Below are 25607 nucleotides of genomic sequence, written 5' to 3'. Positions count from 1 at the left end.
AAAACCCACAAAAAAAACCAAAACCAAAAAGAATAGTTCAAATTAACTCATTTTTCTTTAAAGATAACCAAGTTACAAAGTTAAGGCCCAAGCAGAAACATTGGAATTTTAATTAACACAGTACACTCTCAAAAGCAATATAATACTCTCCTTTCTCAAACTTTATCTTAGCCTTTGAATCCTATCAACTCTTACGACTGTTGACCAGTTATTCTATACAGTTGTTGAGTTAGCAAGCATTCTCTTCAAGTACAGGCTGTGTTTTTATATGCTTTATTTAAGCTTGCAGGCATCTTTTGGATTTTTATTTCCACAGGCACTTTATTCACAAAAAATGCTCTCCTTGTCAAAAAGAATATTGAAAATATTTGAAAGTTCTGAGACTAGTGCACTGACAAACATGTTTCTATAACTCACAGCAGATGCTAACACTAAAAATCTGCTCTCAGTCAAGTGAGTGTCACATGATCACAAAGGTTTCGTTTCTGCAGGGCATTTAAACATGCAGCCATTTATCTCTTAATATTTCTGTAAATATTGGACTTTTTCAGTAAATTAAAAAAGACAACCTGTTTTCTCTGAAGCATCTAATAATTAAGAGATAGAAAAGTTGTATTTCAATGTGGCTTAGGACTGTTACGGATGACTTTGTTCTGCCTTTAGCTCTTCCAAGTATCCTACTGTTAAAGCAAGCCTGAGACAAGTAGCAAGACACAATACAGGCTACTGTTACTAGACTATCCATCTTCACTCAACAAAAAACCCAGCCAGCCAGCCCTGCTTTTATCCTAGATAGTGGGGGTTTTTCTGCTTTAAATTAAGTTACTCTAGACCTGGAATATTCTTTGCACAGACACAGAAGTTCCATAAAATAGATCTTAGAGAAACCCATTATATTTCTTGAAGTACTAGGTGCAAGTGATTCAAGAGAACTTACTCCAGTATATGAAAGATAGCGGTTTAGTAACCAAAACCTCAGGGTGCAACTACTTCAGAGCAGAGGAAGCGTGCCACACTGTTCCAGACTGTACCCTTGTACATGCACCCTGCTCACTTGCCAGTGTGTACCTGGACATGGCACCCACTCTGCACGTTCACATGTGCATATCCATTAAGAGCATCATACTTATTTCAGAGTTGACTATAGTAGGATTTCCAAACATGTTACAGGCAGATACTTTTACAACTGCAAGTTGATAAGTAAGGGGCCTTTAACAACAGCAAAAGGCTTTGTATTCTCCATGGAGAGAAAGTATAGGTACTGCTGCCCAAAGATGCCTCTTGAAAAGATTTTTCAAGTGCACTGTCCTTCATTATCTGCAACATAAAATCATAATGGGGGGCAGGGGGTGGGGAGGCAACAATATTTTCTGCAACAGAAGGCACAAGGTAGTTTTTCATCTTAAGAGAAGGTTGCTTCTGAAGCTTTGAAACAAAGTTAGAAAATTACTTTGCTGTTCCACAACCTAAACAATTGTAGTTTAAGGCTCTTTCGCGTGTTTTTATAATGTCCTACTATGAATTCCCTTGATAATTATGTCAAGTTCCACTTCTGTTCTTTAGATATGGTTACACGGTCATGCTCTTCACAAGTTTGTTTTTCAGAAGTTTCAGCAAAAGATGGATCTATACTGCATAATCAGTGTTCTTCTAATACAGTTTTGTCCATTTCACATCCTCTCTCTGTCTCCAAGGCTTCAAAACAATGATGATGAAGCCAGAGAATTTTTTTTTTTTTAAATATTACCCTATGTCTTAATCCTACCCAATACAATTCTTGTATTTTAGACCAAGTTTCAGAAAATTAGCTATCCTAAGCATGTATGAAAATTTAATCTTGGACATGTAGTCTAGACCCATATACACTCCTAACGTTTTCCTGCATTAAAAATACCTACTATAATATTTTGCAGTTTTTATATAAAACAGAAATAGAAAGGGGTCTTATTTATATAAAAAGCATTTGGAACAGGCTTAAAAAGTACAGAAATTATGCTTTATTGAAAAGGTGTCACAACAGCTTTCCTTAATGTTCATGGGTAAGAATAGAGTATGAGCTCCTGGTATTTTTTGAGAGATCATTAGCACCATAAATGGACATAGGTTTTTGATTTTTAAGGATGTGTATGGTAGTAAGTAGTCCAACAAAGTATTGCATTTGTTAGTACACAGGCTGACCATAAAAAGTTTCAACTTGTATGTGCTGAGTAAACCACATAAGACAATTTCTTTAACATATTTTTACCAAATTCATGGTCAACAGTGCAAGTGATCATGACAGATAGCACCTTTAGAGATAAAAGCTACAAGATGCTCACATTATTGCTTTTTTTTTTAAAGTACAGCTAGTGCAATAGGTTGTTTTTTTTTTTTACAGAGTGAACACATATTGCAATGTCTTACAAATCACAACTCTAGTATCTCACAGTATGCAGCAAACCACAACACTCAGTTGGCATCCACTTAACAGAAATAGCTGAAGTGCTAGAAAACGTCATCCTGAAAGTTTTGCAACATAAAAGCCAACTCTTGCTATTTATGAACAATTTATGTAGAAATGAGGTCCAGTTTGCAAACATCAGTACAAACTGCAGCACAGAAGGTCTCTAAGTAGTATCATTTGTTACTGTAACGTTATGCTGTACAGCAATTGCAGAACTGGACCCTAAAGCTATTAAAAAACCAAAAAGGCCATGTATTAGCTCCTCATCATGCAAACATTACAGCATTCCTATATTACCATCTAAGGTTCCTCAGCAGCCAACAGCTTTTCTTGCCTAGTTTTTCCCAGGTTGGATATACAGCTCCAATTAATGTATAAAGCTGCGGATTCGACCTAGGAGAAATCACGCAAGAAAAACTGTCAGCCAATGAGGATGAAAGCATGTTGCAGTTAAAAGTGACATCCTATACAGTTTTTACAGAAGTCTTTAGAGTTCTCCTCAAAGTCACATGGAAAGCATGAGAACCGCAGCCGTCAAACCATTCTTTCCTGTTTTATTTTCAGGTTCCTTGGTGTGACCCTGACCTCACAAAACTGCCAGAATTTATCTTTTTCACATCTCACACATGCTCTCCTGAATCAGAAAAATAAACACAAATGAATGTACTAAACATTTAAAGAGTAAGAATTGATTCCTGAGATAAAAACTATGCCCTAGGATGTTAGGTTTTATACTTGAAAATAATTTCAGAGTCTCAAATTGTGCAAAGATGTGTCTGACAAGAACACCTTTTGGCTTTAGTGTTAATTTTGGAGCCTTCTCAAACATTAATCCTACTCTTCTGTATTGAGCCATTTAGAAAAGGCAGTTAACAGAAGCAGATAAAGTAAGACAGGAGCCCAAAGCCACCGAGGCTAAAGTGTAAGCAGCATTTTGAGCAGCAACAAGCTATGAAAAAAGTGGAACGCAAAACCAGTTTTTACAGAAGTAACAAAGCACTAATAACAAGGTACTCAAAATGGAAGAGGGGTTGGAGTTTAACAATATTTTTTAAGGTCTGTGTACAAACACTTCATTGGTAGAGGTAAAAGTAAGCAGGGAGTATATTATTCTCAGCACTCCTGCCATCTCTAATTAAAAAAAAAAAATTAAAAAGTGAACAGACCCACTCATTTTAAATGCAATTCACATACTTGAAGTCACAGTGGTCTGCCTTTTCAGCCCCTTTCATAGTTTTCTGGTTTAGTAAGTGATCTTCACTACACTTTTTAGAGATTGCCATCTTTGGTGCTGTGCCCTCAGTCTGAAAGAAGCTCAAAAGAACAAGGAAAGATGGCTTACAGCCTAATGTGTAGAGTACAACCTAGTTTATCTTCCCAGAGAAGCCTCTGTATACTGCACCCAATATTGCCTATGCCACAGAGACCCCTCTCCACACACATGTGCATAGTGCCTGGGTCACCAGCTGCTCAAGATGCCTGTACCTCAGACTAGTTTCTGACCACTTTTTCTTAAAAAAAAAAAAAGTTACCTTCAAACACATTTCAGCAAAGTTGTTTTGTGAAAATCAATCTCAATTGGCACAAAAGAGATTCTTCTGTAATAAGTCTTTGCAGTTTCACAAATGCTAACTTCCTAAAGACCTTATTATGCAGAGGGCAAATACAAGAGCTGAAATTAATATTGTATAGGCATAGCTTGAAAGAAGAGTATTTCTGCTAGAAGAAACCCATGCATAGAGACTTTAAAAACACCTTAGGCACTGCATACAATGGATCTACTTTTTTTCCATTGGCATTTACCAGAACTAAAACCAGTTATGACTAACCATACAGCAAGCAAAGCACAAACATTCACTCCTCATCTAAGGGAAGGGCTGGGCCAAACGATACAGAATCATTTGAAAAAGTGAACACTGTAATAGTATAACACAGCATCTTTTTTTCCACTATCGTACGGATAAGACTGCCTGTAGCATGCAGCCAATGCAATTTGAATTCAGAAAGTCACAAATTACTGCTTCCAGAAAGAGCTGGTTTGCCCTCTCCTCCTACCTGGGTTGCATCTTTTAACTTAAAGGTTAGCCCACAGCAGAGAGGCACAGAAAACAAACTTCTCATAATATTTGCTAAACTCCAAGCCCTTATCAATTAACATATTTTCATTGAAAACAAGTCATATCTTCCTGAGTTTTTAAGCACTAATTTCCACCAGGAGAGAAGGAATCCTCAACACCAGTATTTTAGATACACACTAGAGACTGCACAGATCATTACTTCATCTTAAAACATCATTCAGGCATTCTAAGTCTTTTATTAGGAATGATTATCTACTGAAATAAAAGATGAGTTCAGAACTAGAATTTGTTCCTACAATATTTGTTACCTGTACCTAGCCCGAAATTCTTATGTGCTACTTTCTAGATTAATAAGACTTAATCAAATGGTTAAATACATGGAAACTTGAGCCAACTGGAAAAAAGCTTCAGTATGTTTTAAGCATTGCAGCACTTTGTTCTTGTTTTAGAAACTGTTAGTGACAGCTTGGAGAAACAGCTTACGGAAGTTTGCTAATCATATTTAAGTATTTTAAAATCTCCAAGCATCTCTCACTGAGTTGGGTTTTATTTTTATACTGTAAGTTATGGATGAGAACCAGCACAATCCACAGCACAGACACACATCTGTACTGTAGAATGAAGTGCTTAATACTGCCTGTTTCCTTATAAGTATTTTTTGCAGTACTATTACACATAAACAATGTAATTCTACATTACTTAGAAGTTAGGTCTAGTTTTAGCTCAATTTGTGTAAAAAGCAATATATGATCACCATCTACTTCAATGTTTTCATCTCCCTTTTTCTTGTAAATACTAGAACAAAAGCCTTTGTCTTAATTCTCAGTTTCTCAGCACAATTTTTTTTTTTTCTTGGACACTAGGAAGCATCATAAAATAGCATATGAAGGCTAACTTGTACGCAAAGTTACTTCAGTGGCATGCTAGGATATTTTTCCAATGTGCACTTAAACAGCAACACTCATTTAAATGGTGTCCAACAGAAGTATTTATTTTTAAGACCCCTTTTTCAGTAACTGAATTTAAGACATTGATTTTACAATGCCTGGTACAGAACACTTAAATTCAGCAGTCTTACAGTATCACTCTAATCCCGTGTGCCTATAGAAGACTTATAGGTAAGTCCAAAACACACATTGTAAAAATATCAAGATGACAGTGGAGCTTTACAGCTGTTAAGTCTGCCAGCAAGGAAAAAATGGTTCCAGTACATCTGATAGATTGGACATGTTTTTAAAGTTACCCCATGAATCTTTAAGATAGGGGGTTTTTTTTAAGTTAAAGAGTTGTGGAAAGTTCATTTGAAGTAAATGGAAAGACTTCACCTTGCACTGAAGTTAATGGATCTGGTCTCTAGAACTGTAAATCATACTTCATATCTACTGAAATGAGAAAAGGAATTTGGGTTAGTAACAAACAACTTAGGATAACTTGTCTAGCCAGATACTAATGATGGGAGAAAGTCAGAGTTTGAACAGATTCTGATTTAAGACACAGATAAGTGGATTTGCCATAATCTAATTAAGAGAATTCTCTCTCATCTTCTAAAATACTTCCCAGTTGCGTCTCTGTTACTGAGCTTTATTTCTCTATTACATGAAGGTAGTGTATTTTAACATATAAATACAGTCTTGATTTTTTTTTCCCCCTTCCTTCTCTCCCACCCCCCCTTTTTTGGGGGGGAGGGGGGAGTGTTGGTTTTTTTTAAGGAGGGAAGCAAATCCAGTACTAGAGTTCATAGCAACGTTTAGCACAGCTCTTTTTGCTATTACTCCACCTGTTGCTGTTTTCTTGGAAAGATAGCTATGATGATTAACATTTAGTACCATTTACGTCCACATGGGAGTGCTAAGCACATACCATAAAAATGTCAATTTACAGTTGTTTCAAGTATATGCTAATCATTTCTGGCATAGGAATAAAGCACCTGTAGCATGACAACATAGCAGCACATTTTTTTATATGCTCAAGTTAACCTTTTAAATCCAGTTTTAAATTTAGGTTAGGCATTTAAGAAAGGTTATTTCATAAATGGAAAGCACCCAACAGCATCTAAGTCAACTGATACGCCAGGTGTACAAAAGTGTAGTGCCTTTTCTTTTTTTTTTTTTAAGTGTCAGGGAAGTTCAGCATGTAAATGCTCTTCAGTAGAGAAAAGAAGCATTTTACTTATAGTCACAGTACAGGTGCAGCTCATGTGACACCTGTAAGAAAGATTATTATTGTAATTCCAGGAAAAGATAATTACAGTGACATACTGCATAACATTGGGCATATACAGCCCAAATAAGCCTGCAATCAAGTGATCAGTAAATTAAGCGAAGACTTAAGTTTCTCCTGTTCTTACCCACTGCAATCCTTTTTCCTCTTAGGATGAAACCATGTTTTCAGCTTCATAGTATTTAACTACAATGATCACTAAGTTCTTAAAATGAGTAATTTTTATGTACTGGCTGTGGTTTGTATTGGATAAACTACTGTAGCAGTAAGCACTAGCACATACCATTACTTACCCCATTTCACCACCTTACATATAGGCCTAAACATCTATACCATCCAAGTTTGCAAAAGCAATTTAAAGCTATTGAGAGAGTAGAGAAGTGGGGTTTTCTGCTAATTAAAATACACCATTTTGAGGGCTTTGATACAATGGAGAAAATTTAAGCACTTAAGGGAGGGCCGAGCCAGAACAGGAATCAAGTATTTTGAGCTAGGGCTGCCATTTAAACCTTCCTTTTGTATTACAATAGAAGATTCTATCAAATTCAGAAGTAGAAGGAAAGCTCTCACCTCCCAACAAAAGCATAATCTTTTCTTGCCTCAATCATCACTTTCATATTTTTTCCTTTCAAAAACAGGAATAAGTGTAAAAAACCAAACACCTCATCCTGCATGAAGAAATTCTACGTTGCAGATACATTGCAGAAATCCCACTGAGACATGGTGGTGGTTAGGCAGACAATTAGCTACCTAGACTATCAAAGTATTTATTATTCAGCCACCAGATGAAACCCACTGTTTAAGCTCCTTACTGGAATGCTTTTCATGTTATTTTCAAGACACGGTTACCACTAATGAAATTAATTCACAATTTCTAAAAGATAATATTACTACAAGTGGCTTAACATGACCATATTTAAGATATCACAAAGCTTAGAATTCAGCTTCAAAAAAAGATATTATGCTCTATGAAGTAGTATTGATGTAACAAGTATCTTGGGAGATTTACAGACTGACATCGAACAGATTCATTTATATGATACAGAAAAAGGACTTTCATATAAGTGTTTTGATACTGGCTTTTTAGCTGCTCAAGGTCTGCCAGGAGCAAGCAAATGGAAACATAGGTATGCCCACACACACACACAACTTCCAGGGGTGTGTTATAAAAGTCCAAGAAGCTTATTTTAAATAACAAAACCAAACATCAGCAGAATTTCTTTCTTAGCTAAGTTTTACCAAGGATATATTATAAGGAACATTGTTTATTGTATTACTTTGATAATGCACAAAAAATATTTGAAATGCACGTTAATAATATTCTTATGTACAACTCATAGCAACTGATCCCCTTAACTGAAAAAAAATCATATTTGAATACTCCATATTGCATTTTGTAACTTTAACTGGACTTCTTAAAAACAAGTTGTTATTGTTTAAACTATGTTCACACTTGTCACTCAGTTCAAAACATTCTTAAAATAAGCAGCATTTCCTTTATATTAGTATCACTTCAACACTTAATGCAGTTTTATCTTTGCTATCAGGTTTTACTGAAGATTTGAAAATAAAATTGAGTTAATTGCAGAAATTATTACAGAACATAAATGGTTAAACATGGTATGCTAATTTTCTACTTTGCTTTCCCAACAATACAAAACAATAAAACCCAACAAGAACCAGGTAGCTAATTAATCTGTGGTTTTGTTACATGTTTGCCATGGTAATTTCCCACATTCTCAGCCAACTTGCTTAAAGCCATGTCAGTTGCACGAAACCCTGGGAAAAAAAGAATCTGCGTGCAAGTTCTACCACAGTGTCATTTAATATGAAATGGGTTTAGGTAATAATTGGAGAAATGCTACTGTTGTAGGTATTCACCTTGGCACTTTTTTGGTTTTTTTGAAGTCACAGAAACACGCCAATAGGTAAAAAGGAAAGTCAATGCAGAACTATGGCTCCCAAACAAATTTGCTACATAGTTTCAGCAAGAGAGAGCTACTAAAATTAAAATGTTTATTTTAATTATAGCCCCATTTTGGACCTGGCCTTGCATTCCTCAAGCAGGTAAGATCTGTAGGACTTTTGCCTGAATTAAGAACAGTATGATCACTCTTTCTAGTAAGTAGTTTTAATATGTGTTTAACTACACAACAGTATGTGCTTTTGTGTGTATATGCATGTACATACACTGATAGGCACTGTATAGCTATATACACAAGGCCAAACTGCAATTAAAGATTTAGACTTTGAAACCATGTCCTTTTTTAAAAATAAAGTTTTAGGCTCCTTGAGCTCTGATGTTAGCAGCTATTCCTCATTTGCAAAGTCATCAGGTAGCACAACGTTTTAAATATAAAATTACTAATAAAAAATGTAAAAATTGGTATATAGTAGAATATATGGGAGATAATGGTGGTAAGTAGTATTTTAGGGTCATAAGATATTCATACCCACAGAGTGTAAAAAAAGTCAAGACTTGCTTCCAGCTGTACCAGTCACGCAAAGGCCTTACCTTCATTAGCAAGAATAATGCAACAAACCACTTCCTACAATTGTGTTATTTTTTTTATATGCCTCAAATATGCCGATATCATGCCTTTACATTTTAGCATGTTTTTGCCCTTACGCACTCCAGAACTCTGAAGATGAGATTTTTGGGTGCTTCTGTGGATGAGTGATAGTTAGTAATGAAAGTGCTAGTGTGGTCTTTGGCCTCTATCTCATTAGTAAAGCAAAGTCCTGCTCCATTTTTTCTTTAATAAAAAAATCCCATCAGTGGTGCATTCTATTAGCACTGAAGAGTAGAATAGGTCTGTACAGCCTGATGATAGGAAAACATATGAAATGGCAATATGTTTGTCTACAATTGTCTTTCCAATCAATTGCACAGAAGCTTGGTCCACTTCTTCAGTTACAGTGTAGTCCTCTTAAGAGCTTTGGTTACAGCATTAATGTTTTGGTAAAAAAACAGAGCAGATGCTTTCCTTCTTTTCTTCAGGTAGATTTTTCATTGTCCTCTCCCATCTTCTGAACCCGTGAATACTTTTTGCATGAAGATTTGAAGCAGCTGGGAGGCCACGATATCGGCCAGGAAAAGCTGCAAGGAACAGAGCCTTGCACATTCTTCTCAAAGAAATAAAATATTGGATACCACCATGCTCGAGAGAGAAAATTTGTCTGCGAAGAGACCTTTAAAGTCTGTAATGGCACAAGTAGGTAAAGAGAAAAAGGAAACAGACAATCAGTTTAAATCATTATAATCAACTATGTTGAGTCAAGACAACTACAAAAATGCAATTATTTGCATGCATTTCTGCAAAGACGAGGTGCATTTAGCCTACAAAAAACCAGGATATTGAGATAGCGTATACATCAGAGTCCAAATGTATACTACAGTCTGAGCACCTTTTACACAAAGGGATGCTTTGTGGCTTTACAAAATTTAGGGAGACAGTGTGCTCAAGTCTTTCACTGTGAGTCCTTTTGGGCATGTCATGTTTCCATTGATGACTAATAGCTGAAAACCAGATTAAAATGGCTTGAGAACTATGCTCCTATTTGAAAGTGTTCTTGAAACAACTGCAGCAGTTACCTTCTGAACAATGTACTTCTAGTGACATTTACAGAACTGTCACTAGAATTTTAGGATGGTCAAGGTAATTTAGGTTGGTCAGATACTTTATTACTAAACTACTGTTTACTCATAAGCTTAGATAAACAAGGGCTATTCCATACATCCACTACAGCAATAAAGTTTTTCTGAAGTTTAAAAAAAAGTCTTTAAGCCAAAATAACAGCAATTTTAAAAAACTTTATAAAAAAATAAATTTTGAAATAACTTCATAACAGGCACAGATCAAAAAAGAACATCTTAATCCATTAAATATTTACTTAATCCACAGTAAAGTGAAACTCCTTTCCCAATTTGTTTAAACTTCAGTATGGAACCTCTATTTTTATTTCAAAATTAAGAACTAATTTTGACCTTTCAGCAGTATTAACAAATGCAAGCTATACATTGATTCTAAAGGTATTTGCCACTCACCTTTTCATTAGCCATTGAGTGGTACCACCAAAAAAGCCGTGTGGTGATATAGTAAGCAATGATGACGTCTACAGTATAGTGTTCATGAGCAACAAGGATACAAATTATGCCAGCAGCACTCATTAGCCAGCAGATTAAGTGATACCACCAGAAATGACGTGGTGAATCTGTGAAATAGGGAGGTGACAGGGGAAAAAAAAAAAACACACAAAAAAGCCATATACTTTATTATAGCAATCCACAAAGCGAAGGGGAAAAGATAAAAAAAAAAGGTGATTTAATTAAGGGTACTAAATTTTAAAATGTAACTCATATATACCACACTGGTACAAGAACCCTGTTTTGACACAGAAAACAAGACTAAAGAATCATGCAAACTTACTGAGGTGTTCTTACTTTGTAAAATGAGCCCAAGATGAGCTTGCAGTTAAAAACAGACAGCACCATCACCCATTTTCTAGTCAAATTAAGTTAGTTTTCTAATTAAATCACTTCTAGGATAAGGGGTGCAAGAGAAGAGACAGAATTGAGGCAAGACATACACTTGATTATTTTACTTGACTGCTCTGAATCTCTGCTCTGTTTACAGTCTATGCTCAAGTAAACTTACACTCAAGTAAAATGTCTAGCATTGATACAAACTGAGCAGAGATCACAGATTATACAGGAAAAGACACCCTTATTTTAATTCCTACATTTTAACTACTTTGCATGAGACCTCTGTTCTATGAAACAGAATACACTGTACCAGGAAGTACAGTATGTGAATTTATACCCTTTCATTAAAGATTAACAAATGGGAGCAAAGCTATTCTTCAAAATGCATTTAAGCCACTTTAGTGGAAAAGTTCCCCTGCCCTTCTTTCCCCATTGAAAAATGCCTTCGGTATGACAACAACCATTCATAACTTCTGACACGCTAATGGGCTTCATTTCACTCACAGTGGGAGGTTTTGGCACCCCTTGCCTTGTGGGGCAATGGTCAGCCTTTACTTTCACACAATACCAGCAGAAAAGTTACTGATCTTAACAAGCCTACCCAGTAGTAGTTTGAGAGGCCTGTGCAAAAGAGTTACTGTAGGATGACTTAAATTTTGGTGCAAGTGTCAAAACAGTAAATTCTCTCAACTCTCCCCAAAACACCACAGAAAAATCTGTATCTGCCAATTTAAAAAAAAATAAAAAAATTACAAGGAGCCAAGTCATCTCAAGAAGTTGATGAAAACAGCCCCAAGCAAGACAGACATACCAAGGCTAAAAATGTAAGTAACTATTCTGGGCAAAAAAGCTGAAGTGCAGGGGAATAAATGAAGAAGCAGCAAAGGATGAAAGGAAGAGAAGTGCAGAGCAAAAAAACCCAGTAATGTTCACTTTACAAGAAGGACCTAGGCCTAAGAATCAGCAGACTATAATCAGCATCTTAAATTACTCTTCGAATGTCTCGCATCTGCATATTTGAAGTTTGTCATATTAAACAGGCATTTTTATATTGTGTTTTTTGTTTAAGGCAGAACGTAGCACTGCAACACTTCCCTCAACTTTTTAATAAAAGGAAGGCATTCAACTAATGCTGGCTAGTCTTATTTTTGTTTCAGTGAGAATTAATCCCCATGAGCCAAGATAGTATTTGCCTAGTTTGGGACACAACAATAGGAGAGAAGATTCCAATTCCAAACATGTGAACTGGAAAGGGAACTCCCAACTACACATTCATGAGCAGCCAAGTTCCCAGGGTAGCAGCACTGCTTACCATATATCAGATTTAGAAGTTGGTGCTCAGTTCTCCAAAGCTTCAATCAATACTGTGTGTACAGCACAGATAGATTTCTCCCCCTACCCCCATGCCCCATAGCAATGTAAAGCAAAGGGGGAAACTATAACCACAACTGTATCTTCTGTGTGCTTGCCAAATTCTTATCAACTCCAGGAGGCATAAGTAGGAGACTCTAGCAGAAGACATCCAAGGAGCATGAATCAACTATTCATTGTTTGCAGTAACTAATGTACAGCACACTTCAAAAAAATCACTTTGTTTCTGGGTGTAGTATGAGAGTACAATAGTGCTGTGCTCAAGCCACAAAAATTCCTTAAAATCTAAGGTATATCAGCCAACCCGCACAGAGCTGCATAATTAACTACAGTATGTTTTACCCAAAATTTGAATAACCTGTCAATCAATAACAAAAAGCTAGCTTGCTTCAATCAACCAGTAAACACATTATATAAAGACAGAAGTGACATGTCTAGTCACATTAAGCCCTTAATTAAAGCCCACACCACTTCTACTAAACCCACATTCCATTTTTGCTCAAAGTCATGATTTGTATTTCAAACCTGTACATGTACAGTCTGTGTACAGCTGACTAGTTAACTTTTGGAGGGCAATAGCTTTACATGCACTTTTATCACATGTTTTCCCAGTACAACGGATTTCAACAAGTGTGTTGAAATACCATCACTTACACTCTTTGATGAACAGGTAGATCAGCGTTAATACCACAGTGTGACCACTAAACAGAAAGTCTCCGCACAGGATGTGTGATCCAGTTATGGATAGACCACCACCAGAAATCAGTCGCAGGATCCTCTGAACCTTTGCCTGAGAATCTCCATTCAACTAGAACACCAGAAAAAGAGGTACAAAAAAAATTAAGACACACCCTAAGTGACTCGAGTAAACTTCTTGCCCAAACCTATGTGGAGTCAGGGAGAGAGGGAGAAAAGGACACGTTACCTTCATTTTCTTTGGCTTTCTTTCATATATTCTTAAACAAATAAGCATGCATATCAAAGTTGACAGGTTCTAAAGATCAGCTTGATAACACTAGCATTCTGTTTATGCTTTCTCAGGCTATTTAAAATATGCATTGTATGAGAATGAGATGCAGAATATACTGGAAAGGTAAACATTAAAAATTGGTAAGGTCAGGTATCTCATGATAGCCATTGACAGAATGGATAAAACCCATTGAAAACTGGTTCCAACACAGTACAACCTTGCATACCGCTTCTATCATTCTGTTGAGAGCTGAGCAATGTTCCTACAGGACAAAAATCTTCAAACTCGCTTAATTTCAGATTTGGTTACAAACTCAGTCAGGACTTAGATTTAGAGGATTTGGAGTTTTTTAAACACGCATTAGGATCAGCTTTTGATTTATCATAGATACAAGGTAAACACTCAGTTTCACCTAGCTGTTTAAAGATTAACTCTGGGAAAAAAACAAACAAGATAAAGGGATAACTGAGTTTTCCATAATCAGAAAAATAGTAACTCATCCTGGTTTAATGCTAGCAAAATGGACTTTCAGCAGAGATATTTAAGTTTTCCTTTGCTTACCTCTTCCTACTCCTCAATACACAACCTACTACACAAAGTCATTCCCCAAGTTAGTAGAACAAAACAGCCGAGTCTTTACAATAGCGTTATGTAAATAAAGTTTTGTCAAATAGATACTGATTCATGAGAAAAGTAGTTCATCCACTATATTCCTAAGTTGTGAATGTGAAAGACTGAACAGACATGATGCTGTACCTCAGAACTGATGAGATCCTACCCAGGAAGTAACAAATTTATCCCCTAAGCAAACTGGCAGTATTTTTAGGTTTCAAAATGCTTATCTTCTAACTGTATAACCAAACTGTTTCTTACTCTCTCAAGTGCACTGTTCTTTCAGTGCAGCCAACACAATACTGTTTGTTCCAAGACAATTATATGTCTACAACTTTTTATTAGTAAAACGGCAATAACAGAACTCCTTTGTGTCACCCCTTAACTACACCAACACATTTTTTTTTTAATGTTCTTGTAGAAATATTAGCATGTACATGTTTCTATATGTATCAGCTCATTTAAACAGCTGAACTTGTTTTAGTCACTTTACATGCATTTTGCAGGTTGGAAGGAGGGACAGGCAGCTGACTTCTGGTATTGCGATAGCTCTTGACAAAATAGTGTGAGAAACAGGACAAAGCATATGATAACATTGTGGGTTTTTTAAAAGGATACTGCAACACAAGTTTGTGTATCAGCCTATGAATTACCAGATTGACCGTGGGTATCCCACCATGTAAGAAAAAAATATTGCTGCAGTATTAGAGTGATTAGCTTGAGCCTCAGAAGCAAGTCTACTAATTTGGTAGCAGCACTATTTCAACATAGGCACTCTCCTTTAAAGCATCTTAACTGCAGCAACAGTTTGAGGCTCTATTTGTATCACACAACTTCTGGTTTATCACTATCTATCTTTCTGAAGACATCAACTGAAAGTAATTTGTGTTATGTAATAACACCTGGAACATTATCTTCTATTTGCTCTAATGAGCCATAAGGACTCAGGCAGATACCAAGGCAAGAATTAGGGAGCAAAGGCTCTTACCTTCGGCGCACACTGAAAATGCATTCCAGGCACAGGTAAGGTGGTAACATACATAGTAATACAGCGGTACAGATACAAAGTTCCTATTATAAAAAAGAACCTGCGTCCCACTATTGATCTGAAAATAAGGGAAGGGGGAAAAAAAGATTGAGTACAAAGTTCACATGCAGGATATACATAGAACAGTTATGGAGCTCTAGCTTTATTAAACAGCTAAATCCCTAGAATTAAAGAGCAGCTCCACCCACTGCTCTCCACCACACACTTCTCTAAACCAAATAACAAAAAGTCTTTCTACATGTTTTAGTCTTGCTAGCTCATAATAGTATATAACTACCACAAAGCTCCCACCAAAGCTATCTAACCAATTTAACATGGCCTCTGTCTAACTCAGCTGTGCAGTCAGGCATAGTTTTCCTTGACTCAGTGACCTTCTCTTTTCGGTCCCATATTATAACCATATCCTTGACTTAAATATGTCTAGTTTAAGCACATGAAGACAAAGGAAAAAGCTTCTAGTCTAGCTGTAGAGGACAGTGGGTTCCTCCTCAAATCTGGATGAGATTTTTTACATCACCGTGATTTCCCCTGTTTAAATATTGCCATGGGCTTCAAAAGCCCAATCCCAGAATAAATTTGACTAGTACAACACAGGTGTCAAATTCAGATTTAAAAAACATTATTCAATAATCAGGAGAAACCTGTCTCCGTGTCCAACAAGGACACTGGAACATGTTCTAAAGAAGTCATCCCTTCGCCATTTTCCTGCCAGCCCTATTCTACAATATTGCTACAGATTCTACCAGAAGATTTCTTCTACCCAAAGTGAACAAGGGAAACCAACGTTCTGAAAACATACAGCAGAGGAAAAAAATTTAGCTACTTACTTGTATCTAAGAAACAACCACTGGAATATCCATAATCCAACTAGTATCATTCCATTTATTTCTGATACAGAAAAAGCCCATTTCACACGATCAATGTAATCAAAAAACTTGTCAGGCAAGGGAGGGCTTAGCTCCTTTGGAGGTACTCTCTCATGGACCACAGTGATCATGACAGTTGTTAGAATCAAGTTGAAGAGAGCATAGACAAAGGCAATGCCTGTTTTCCACCATTCCAGAGGAAATTTGTTCCTAGACTCAGCCGGCATAGCAATCTGGATGTAATCAGGATATTTCTTTGTTGTTTTTCGCAAGCCATTAGACAAGCCCTTTGGTTTGCTAGTGCCATTTTTGTTCTCTTCACTGACTGAGAGAGTAGGTCGTGAGTAGCCATTAGAAGTGTCATTGTTTTGACCCTCCATATGCTCTTCAAGCTTTGCTGTCTCAATGGTATTCATTCCCAAGCTGTATGGCCAAATCAGGTTTATCAGTGACCAATTTCTGGGCTCTCTAAAGTCTGTTATTCCTTGAAGTCCAACGTTCTTGTTCCTAGACGATTTTTGATTTCTGTAAAACTCTAAAAAGTGTCCATTGTGCTTTCACTATTCAGATACTGTAAAGCAAATTGTGAAGACAAATCTTTCTTCCAGAGCTGTATCATCTGCAAAAAACCAAAACAGATACTGAGGACCTTCAGAACTAGTAATTTGTTCAGTATCACATATCTAAAAAAATGCTTATTCTAAGTTCCATCCAAGTCTACTTGCATATACAGTCAAAAAGCAAACTAGAGACCGGTGGTTACTGTGAAATAATTCAAGCCAGTTCCTACTGAGCAACTTGATAAATCTCTGATCAGTTTACGAACTAGTACCAACTTAGGCTTTTTGTTGTTTGGCCTTTTTTTTTTTTTTTTTTTTTTAAAGGACAAGATCCATGGACTTTAATGATCATGACATCACAGTTGTCATAATTAAGACTAATCCATGTTTGCAGCAATATTGAATTTTATTGCTTAGAAGCATTCCATACAAAATATCTCCTTTTTGACCCTAGGGTTGCTATGGATATTAACATGGTTTGTCCATATAGATCAGGCAATCTTGTTAGTCCAGGTGAAAGGACAGAAAACAGAAAGGCACCACAGGATTTGGTTTTGTAAGGTATAAAGTAAATTAGATTCATCTAAGAAATATACTCAATGGTTAGCTCCATTAAATTTTCTTGGATCTAAACAAATATTTCAACCAAAAAAAGTAAAAAAAAAGTGTCTACATAGCTACTGTAGTACCCACTAAATAATGTCTGAAACTTCAGAGAACTGATATATATACCTCTGAATTAGATTCTTAGTTATGGTAACCTATATGTAGAACAGACTACAAATCGATCTGTGTTTGTCTTTTACTTATTTAAAAACATGCCTAAATAGTTAGTTCATTTGTTTTTAAACAGGAACAAATAGCAAGACTTATTATCACACAGGATTTATTTCAGGCTGAATTGGTCAATTCAGTAAAATCTCATTAGATAAAAAAATCAGATAAGTGCATACATTTTATAACATTTTCTACAAAGAGAAAAAGAATGCAGTTCACCTTACAGAGCTGACATTGCTCTAGTTGAAACAAAGGCCATTTCTGCACCCCCGTCTTTAACATTCTGTGAAACCACTTACTTGTCGTAGCTGCAGTGTACCTATTTTTATTATTCTGCTCAGCTCCAATGGCAAAAGTAGTATTATCATATACAAAGTGTTCACTATCTACCAGCAAAGCATAATTCTTTTTTTAATTGTTCCTCTAAGAGAAGTTCAACCCTAACACTACCTCAGGTCTCTGCATGCCAATACAGGCTGCCACGGTTTGCCATGCTGCGTGTACAATTAAGTCATGATGGCAGCTAGAGCTGCCAGTCTCCCTGACAGTACACCACAGAACTTGGCTTAAAAGAAAACTATCTGGTTAGGAAAAAATCTGTCTAGTAACTGATCTCTTGATAGCAGAGACAATGTAAAACCAAAACAGCCTGGAAAGCCAGGTGTTTGTGTTTTGGTCCCTTCCCCCTCATCCCCTCAAACAGTGAAGACATTTAACCTGGTCAGCATGTAAATCCCACTGATTTCCTAGCTGCTGCTCTTACTGCTGAAGGAGAGAAGGGTTAAAGGTTCAGATCCCAAATATGTGAGATTCATACAAATAATACTGAAATAATCAAGAAGCATTTCTAAATTAACCTCTCTGCAGTGTTTCTGAAATCCACTGTCATTGGTTGACCTTTCCTAAATCCCTAATCAACAAGAGTATGAAGACTAAAAAACACACAAAACACCCAAAAACCAACTCTCTGCCCCCCCCAAAAAACAACACCCAAGAAAATAAGTGGTGATTTCAGAGGCTTTTTCTCCCTCTTACTAACCATGCTGTAAACTCTGCTTCCAAAAGAAAAGAGGATGTTTAAGCCAGCAGCCAGGCAACGACCTCCCTGATGTTTCCTACAACTAAGAATATTCTTTTAGAGCAACTGCTCTTAAACAAACAGCTTTACTTAAAACTGTAGTAGAACAGCATTTCAACTTTCACAAGTCCTTTTCTTCACACACACGCATTCTTCTATTCCCTCTGTCTACTTAAGATAAGCATACGACAGAATGCTTAAGTGACTGTATAGAAAAAAATCTGAACCTAGTTGTTTAATTTTTGGAACACAAGCCTACCTAGCATTCACCTACTAAGTCAAGACCCTTCTTCTCAACACAATGTTATACATAGCAGTCACTGATGTAGAGATCAGCAAAACTTGATACATTTTATATCCTGTGCAGTTGAAACATTTTTAGAACTATGCATTTACTGAAAAACAGAGAGCATCACAATAAGTAGTAACCTTAGTTATTTCCTTCTCTTCCCCACCAGTAGTAACAAGTAAAAGGAAGATTTTATTTTCAGATATTTAATGACATCCAAGGAAGCCCTGAAGATCAAAGAGCATCTGAACTACAGATGAACAATAACTTAACCTAAAAGTAGAGTGGCATTCAGGTTTTCGTATTAACTTAGTAAGCAAAGCAATTATACCTATAGCTTGCAGGAAAAAGTTGTGTTCCTTCCTGGTACTTTTAAATGGGTTGTAAGGCATATTGATCTACCATTTCTGATGGCTCATCAAGATTATTTCAAGCAGAATGCATACTGTGGTCAAGCCTTTGTTTACATTGATAGTTCAAGGTGCTATATATCATCTGATCAGTGACCTGTAAAAATATAAAGGCTTTCCCTCATAGTACCATTTCAACCTGTTTCTCTCATATTCTAAATGAAAGCAGACACTCTACTGATGAAAAAGACAAAAACACTCTGCTTGAAGCTTCTAGTCCCTTGCTGCCCATCTGACTGGCCAGAGAAGTGACAGATGCAGAGCACCAAACAGCCTATCATCCTCTGCTACAGGCTGTAAAAGGAACTCCCTATAGGGAGTACATACGTTTTTCTGCCAACTTCCTGTCCCCAATTCACATAACCATTCAAGTCCCCACGAGGGGTGTGTTCCTTTTAGCTTCCATGTTGTCCTTATGTTAATTTAGGTAAAATATCCTATTGTTCTTTTGTTGAACCTGGAATGCCCCCATATGAAGAACAGGAGATGCCCATAAACTGCCTAGCCTAGTCGTAGGCCTTAGACTTCTTCAGTAACCAGGCAGCAATGCTCAGACCTGGCCATTTTGCCAACATCTAGTGTCTGAAAATCAAACCCAATTGCTCTAAGCTATGGAACAGCCACTGGGGGAGTCTCAAAGACTCATGCAAAATTGGCCAAGTAACCCAAAAGGATAAATAAAATTCCTGTAAGGGATACACCCGGGTTATAGGAACAGGTTTTATTTTTTGAACCACTTCGAGCTTCTACTTGCTCCCATGCAAATAGCTCCTTTCATCTTCTGCATCCCCATTTCACTGCCATTTAAAAAACACAGGTGACTGGGGGTATAGCTTTGAGATAAGTGTAAGAAAGCACATCTACATTTGGCTCTTTGTGCTAGAACTTAAGAATAACAAGCAGTTTTATTTGGCTTGTTCGTCATGCGATTTTCACATAAAGGTCATTTTCCTATAAAGTCAGCTCACAATTGGTGTTTCTCATTCAGTATGTAGAATTTCTGTAACATTCCTCAAAATATTTTAACTTCTATAATTTATCAAGGACTGAATAGTCACAATTTGAACAGGCCTTCCAAATAAGTAGTTCTTAACCTGCTGTTCCAAATATGAACAATACTATTGGAACAAGAGTATCCAAAACAGTATGACTGATCTACTCTGACATTAAGGAAAGCTACATACTCGTATACCAAGTGGAAAAGGTTTCTAGGCAGTAGTATTTTTAAATCTCATTCACTTCTGTTAAGGTTGGCTCAAACATTTGATACAGCTGTAATATATTCTTGTATTTGGTAGTTGCAGAAAAAGGATCTATAAATAAAGTACTGCAGAAAAAAATTGCACAACTGGAGATAACATGAGAGAAAGTTATAGTGTCATATTGTTATCTATATCACAATTAGCAGGAAACAACTATTAGCTAGTTTGTATTTTCTTCAGTCAAATTTTTAGGATTATGGGACCAGAACTAGAAAAGAAGCTGGGTAGCCTCTACTACCTTGACAGTAATGAATAAAAACTGGCTTTTGGGAGATTCTCTTTTTATTTTTAAAAGCATTCCAGGTCTCAGTTTGTTTTTATAGTATTCCTTCTTCCATGCTATATGTATGCATCACAGCATTTAGACCATTGGGGGAAAAAAAAAAAAAAAAGAAAAAAAAACCCACAAAAAACTGCTAAACCAGATCTGATGAAAGTACATTTAGGTATGCAGAAACAAGACTGAGTTTAATACGTTTACTTATCATTTCTATTTCCCTACAGTAAAAATATTTTCAGAGCTGTGTTCATCTTTCAGCTGTACAATGTCTATGCTTACAATATACAAATGCATGCACAAAGTGAACGGCAGTTTATCTAAAAGTTACAAGTTTATCTACATTCTCTAATAGGCTGCCAACACATTTCTTGCTCATGTGATGCTAAAGAAGTGCAAGTAAGATAAAGCTGTATTACAGAAGTACCGTTCATTCAAATGTTCTCAGAACTGAGACTATCATCATATTGCCACTTGCAATAAATTTTAATTTTTATTAAAAGCATTAACTACTCACCCTGTATAGAATTCTTTTCAGTAGTAGAAATAGAGCAGATACTCCCTCTACCTCTCGAGAGGGATTTTGCAATTCTCTCATTTAGGATTACTAATGTACCAACAGAAGCTGTCTTTTAAGGACTAAATCCCTACACTTACCCAGATAGAGGGGAAAAGCTTCAAGGTTACTGCTTATTTATTTGTACAATCCAAGTTTTACCAGTTCTGTGGAAATCTGTTTCTTTACACGTCTTGCTATTAAGAAGGATATTAATTTCCATTTTCCTGGCATTTAGTATTCAGTGTGTTCCACAGCAGTGCCAGGTTTCTGAAACAGTATGTCCCAAAAAGCACAAAAAATATTCATACCCACATATGTGTAAATATGTACATTAGAAATAAAATATATGCAAATTTTTTCTTAAGAGCACTCACCAGGACTACCTAAGCAAGGAAAAAAAAAAAAGTATCTCTGAGCTCTTTTATCATGCTGAACACTGCTGAGTAGGTTTGCCTTAATCACGTAAAGGCATCTCCAAACTCTTCAACTCCAAAGGATCATGTTTGGCAACTAAGAGTTTGATGCCCTTTAAAGGTGCTTTGTATCCTGACACCATGACAGGCTTAGATTTTCCTCCTGGTTATTTACCCTTATAAGAACTAAGGTCACAATATCTGTTAAATGGCAATTATTTGTTACCTTTAGGGCTAGAGTAACTCATTCTGGCAATAATCCACATGTATATCGCATAAACACACACATTTTTATTTACAGGTTAACAGTCTTTTCTAGAACAAAGGTTTTGAGAATGGCCAGTCATATCTGTAGAATCAGAAGCACTAACAGAATAGTTCAGATGAGAAGAAAACTCCGGAGGTCTCGAGGTCTCTGGCCAGGATCAGTTATGACATCAGATTAGGTTGCTCAGTGCTTCATCCAGCTGTACCTTTAACACCTCCAAAGATGCACAACCTCTTCAGGCAGCCTGTTCCACTGCATGGTTGTTCTCACAGTGAAAGGTTTGTTGTGGGGTTTTTGTTTGTTTTTTAATCTATTTTTTTTGTATCTACTTCTTATTACAAATTATGCCCCTTGTGTCTCATCCTCCCACCACTGTGAAGAGCCTGGCCCCGATGTTCCTGATGACCTCCTTGTAGGTATGAAGGGGCTGCTGTTAGGTCCTCCTGAACCTTCTTTTCTTCAGGCTGAAGCAACCCAGCTCCCCCAGCCTCCCCTCACAGGGCCTGTGCTCCAGCCTCCTGACCACCCCGATGGTCCCTCCACTGGGCTTACTTCCAGTTCATGTTTTTCCTGGATCAAAGACCCAAAACAAGACATAGTATTCTAGATACAGCTAAGAAATACTGAGCAGAGAGGAATAATCACTTCCCTATAAATACTGGCTATACTCCTATTAAATACAGCTCAGGACAGCGTTGGCTGCCTTCACTGCCAAAGCATGTTGCTAAATCCCTTTTCAACAGAGCCGAAAGAAATACTGACCTTTTTTCCAACAGGCTAAAGATTCCTTCAACTTCTTCACTCTATAAAAATGAGATTAAGAATAAGTCTTCTTCCCACTTAATCCATCCTCTCCAAAATGAGCCTGTTTCAGTATTTCAGATCTGGACAGAAAAGTTTGCTAACCTGAATTGATACTTAACCCCCGAATCACCTGCTTTTAATCAAAGGCAAAAAAGGTACCTGTTTTCTAACACTGCAAAGAAATGTTGGGCTTACATCCTCTTTTCCATTTATTAAAATGACTATTATAAACTCTTTATAAAAAGGAGTGGAAGTCACTGTACTGCCTCAGTCTTGTCAGGCAAAATAATTCCAAAAAAGTGCCAAAAGAAACCTCTGGATCATCAGGCTTTTATGTAGTTTGCTGTCTGAGCATCTCAGGCTTCTCACTGCTACTTGCTTTCATTCTGCTATAGCTTTGCAGACACTCTTGAAGAACCCCTATCCAAAGCGAGATTCTCTTCAAAGAGACAGCAAGGTTTAAAGATTTGTTAAGAGCACATCTGATGCCTCACATCCTTTCTAGCTCACACAAAAGTTGCAGATTACTGGCTGTGGGGTGGGGGGCCCAGCACAGGAGGCAGGAATATTTCAGACTTCTGTGAAATCCTCCACCTAATTACCGAGGATAAAGGTTGTGCTTTCTAATGGAAAGTCAGACCCAGAGATTAGTCACCACTTTCAGTACAGGGTGGTGAGGAACCACAGTGACTAATGTGTGCTTTAAAGTGACTATGCTACAGCTTATCAGTCATCAGGCAGCTAGAAGAGGAAGTCACATACTTAGAGTAAATTTATCAGTGATACACCCTAAAAATACTTGGACAATTATCAAGAAGATAATGCCTGTCAAATTCCTACACCCCCACCCCCCACGTGCTACTCCCAAAAAGCAGAAGTGCAAACTCCAAAATAAGAGGTCACATTTATGAGAACATTCTCAAGTATTTCCTGCAGCAGTAGGAACCCTCTTTCTAAAAGTTTAAAGTGAGAGGACAATAACTGCTTAAGTCTGCAGAGTATTTTACTTTTTACCTGCTAATGTTGTACAGGAATACATGCACAAGTTGTACAAACCAGACAAAAGCTATTTTAGCACTGAAATATACACAGAGATTCATACCTTGTAACTCACATTTAACAGAAGTCGAATACAGACATTGGTCCTTGCAAGGCATATGACATTAAAGAGACAACCATTGACTGTAATCCTCATCTAGTGACAGCAGAAAGACACCACATGAATTCTAAGGACAGGGCATATTTAAAACTGATTAGTATCATGCTATAAGCTAGTTTCACATATCCCTGAGTTTGATTGGCACATTACAAATTATGGATCTCTACATAGGAGCAACACTTGCTGTGTTCAGAGGCTCAAACAATGAAAACATCCCTTTTCAGAAACACTAGTATCTCCTTCCCCACCCCTTATCTTCAGGTAACCTGTGTATGTATTCTGATCAAAGTCTTGCTCTCTGTGCCAACACTAAAAGTCTAGCACACTACATGCTGCCAAACAAATCAGGAGTCACGAATACCTTCTCCCTCCCCACTAAAAACTCCTAGATAGTTTTCAGCTTACTTAACTCTGACATAGCTGCCTGAAAAGCTTCACGAATATTAGTTAAGAGGAATGATACAGGCACAACACATACTCTATCATTGACTGTAAACACAGATTGGCTGAAACTGATCATGAAACATGATCTGCTCCCCTATTTTGGTCTTCCCCTCTACCTTCTTGCCACAACTGCCACTTTCTAACCTCACCTACCACCAAGAAGCAACAGCATAAGGATCTCACATCACAACCAACACCCCCAGTAAAACAGAGATGGGAATACTCAGACCTCTTTTTCAAGCTGTTTGTTCACAGGCTCAGACACCCAAATCTACATCCAGCTCACACACCGAATGTTTGTTTCCCCTCTCAGCTTGGTTTTTTTGTTTTTGTTTTTTTTTGGTTTTGTTTTTTTTTTTTTTTTTTTAGCTTTGCCTGATACACTTTAAAGTAGTTTAAAGTAAAACCAGGTAAGTTTAATTCTAACACCAAGAAGTTAAGACTACTGAGCAATTTCAGTGAATACCATGATCAACCCACACAGATGTTTATGTAGGGGATTAAAGCAACAGCACAGAATCCTTTCCTAATACATTATCTGAGCTTCCAGTTTGCAACAACCGAAGTTATATAAAGTTTCCTATACATAACTGGGTTTCACTGAAATTCTACCCATCAAGTTTAAGCACTAAACAGTTAAAACTGTTAAAAAAGTCATCACAACCTAAGCTTCCAATGCAGTCCCATGGTCTTCCTTAAACTTGTTCAAGTGTTCCATTAGCTCAAGATTTTCTATTAATAGAAAAAAAATACTTTCCACATTATGCTGACAAGAAAAACATATTTGCTTTTTATATTATTTAATTAGTCAAGGAAGAAGTCACAGTTTAGCTTTAAATCCTAAACACTTAAGTACTGTGCACTTCAACACCTCCTTCTTCATTTTTGTTCCTGCCAGATTGACAAACAGAACACACATTTCCTTAGAATTATCTCTTCTGCCTGGCACATTATCTCCCCACAACACTGGGTATCATTGTTAAATAAAGTTTCAAGACGATGGTAACAGTGGGACAGCAGGCAAAAATAATTACAAATATCACCCAAGTTCTTTCTGTAAAACCTTTCCCAGACATTTTGCTATCTCCATTTGAGCCTCACTCTACAGGTCAGAATACTGATGTGGCCAAGAATACTGTTAATGTGTTTTTACTGCCCCTCACAGAGCTACTATTTACCTCAGTACCTGACTAAACATCTCCAAAATAATTCA

At 36.9% G+C, this 25607-nt stretch overlaps 1 protein-coding gene across 8 annotated transcripts in view; it reads right to left on the bottom strand.

Moving 5' to 3' along the window:
- Positions 1–1974: 1974 nt before the first annotated feature.
- The window catches only part of SGMS2 (sphingomyelin synthase 2), an 80748-nt gene continuing 57115 nt past the window's right edge, over positions 1975–25607 (bottom strand). For 6 of the 8 annotated variants that reach the window (XM_030012559.2, XM_030012552.2, XM_030012579.2 and 3 more), the window contains 5 exons: positions 16056–16713; positions 15169–15286; positions 13253–13406; positions 10790–10956; positions 1975–9942 (listed from right to left, as the gene is read on the bottom strand). In XM_030012559.2, coding sequence (XP_029868419.1) covers positions 9739–9942; positions 10790–10956; positions 13253–13406; positions 15169–15286; positions 16056–16510 — 1098 coding nt within the window. In that variant the 5' untranslated portion in view covers positions 16511–16713 and the 3' untranslated portion in view covers positions 1975–9738. Of the gene's footprint in view, positions 9943–10789; positions 10957–13252; positions 13407–15168; positions 15287–16055; positions 16714–20447; positions 20469–22749; positions 22775–25607 lie in introns of those variants that run through there. The other 2 variants (XM_041124454.1, XM_041124461.1) reach the window with 2 other exon arrangements.

The sequence above is a fragment of the Aquila chrysaetos genome, chromosome 1 (assembly GCF_900496995.4).
Source record: "Aquila chrysaetos chrysaetos chromosome 1, bAquChr1.4, whole genome shotgun sequence".
NCBI lineage: Eukaryota > Metazoa > Chordata > Aves > Accipitriformes > Accipitridae > Aquila > Aquila chrysaetos.
The sequence above is the reverse complement of the archived record's forward strand: the minus strand, read 5'-3'. Positions and strand labels throughout refer to the sequence as shown.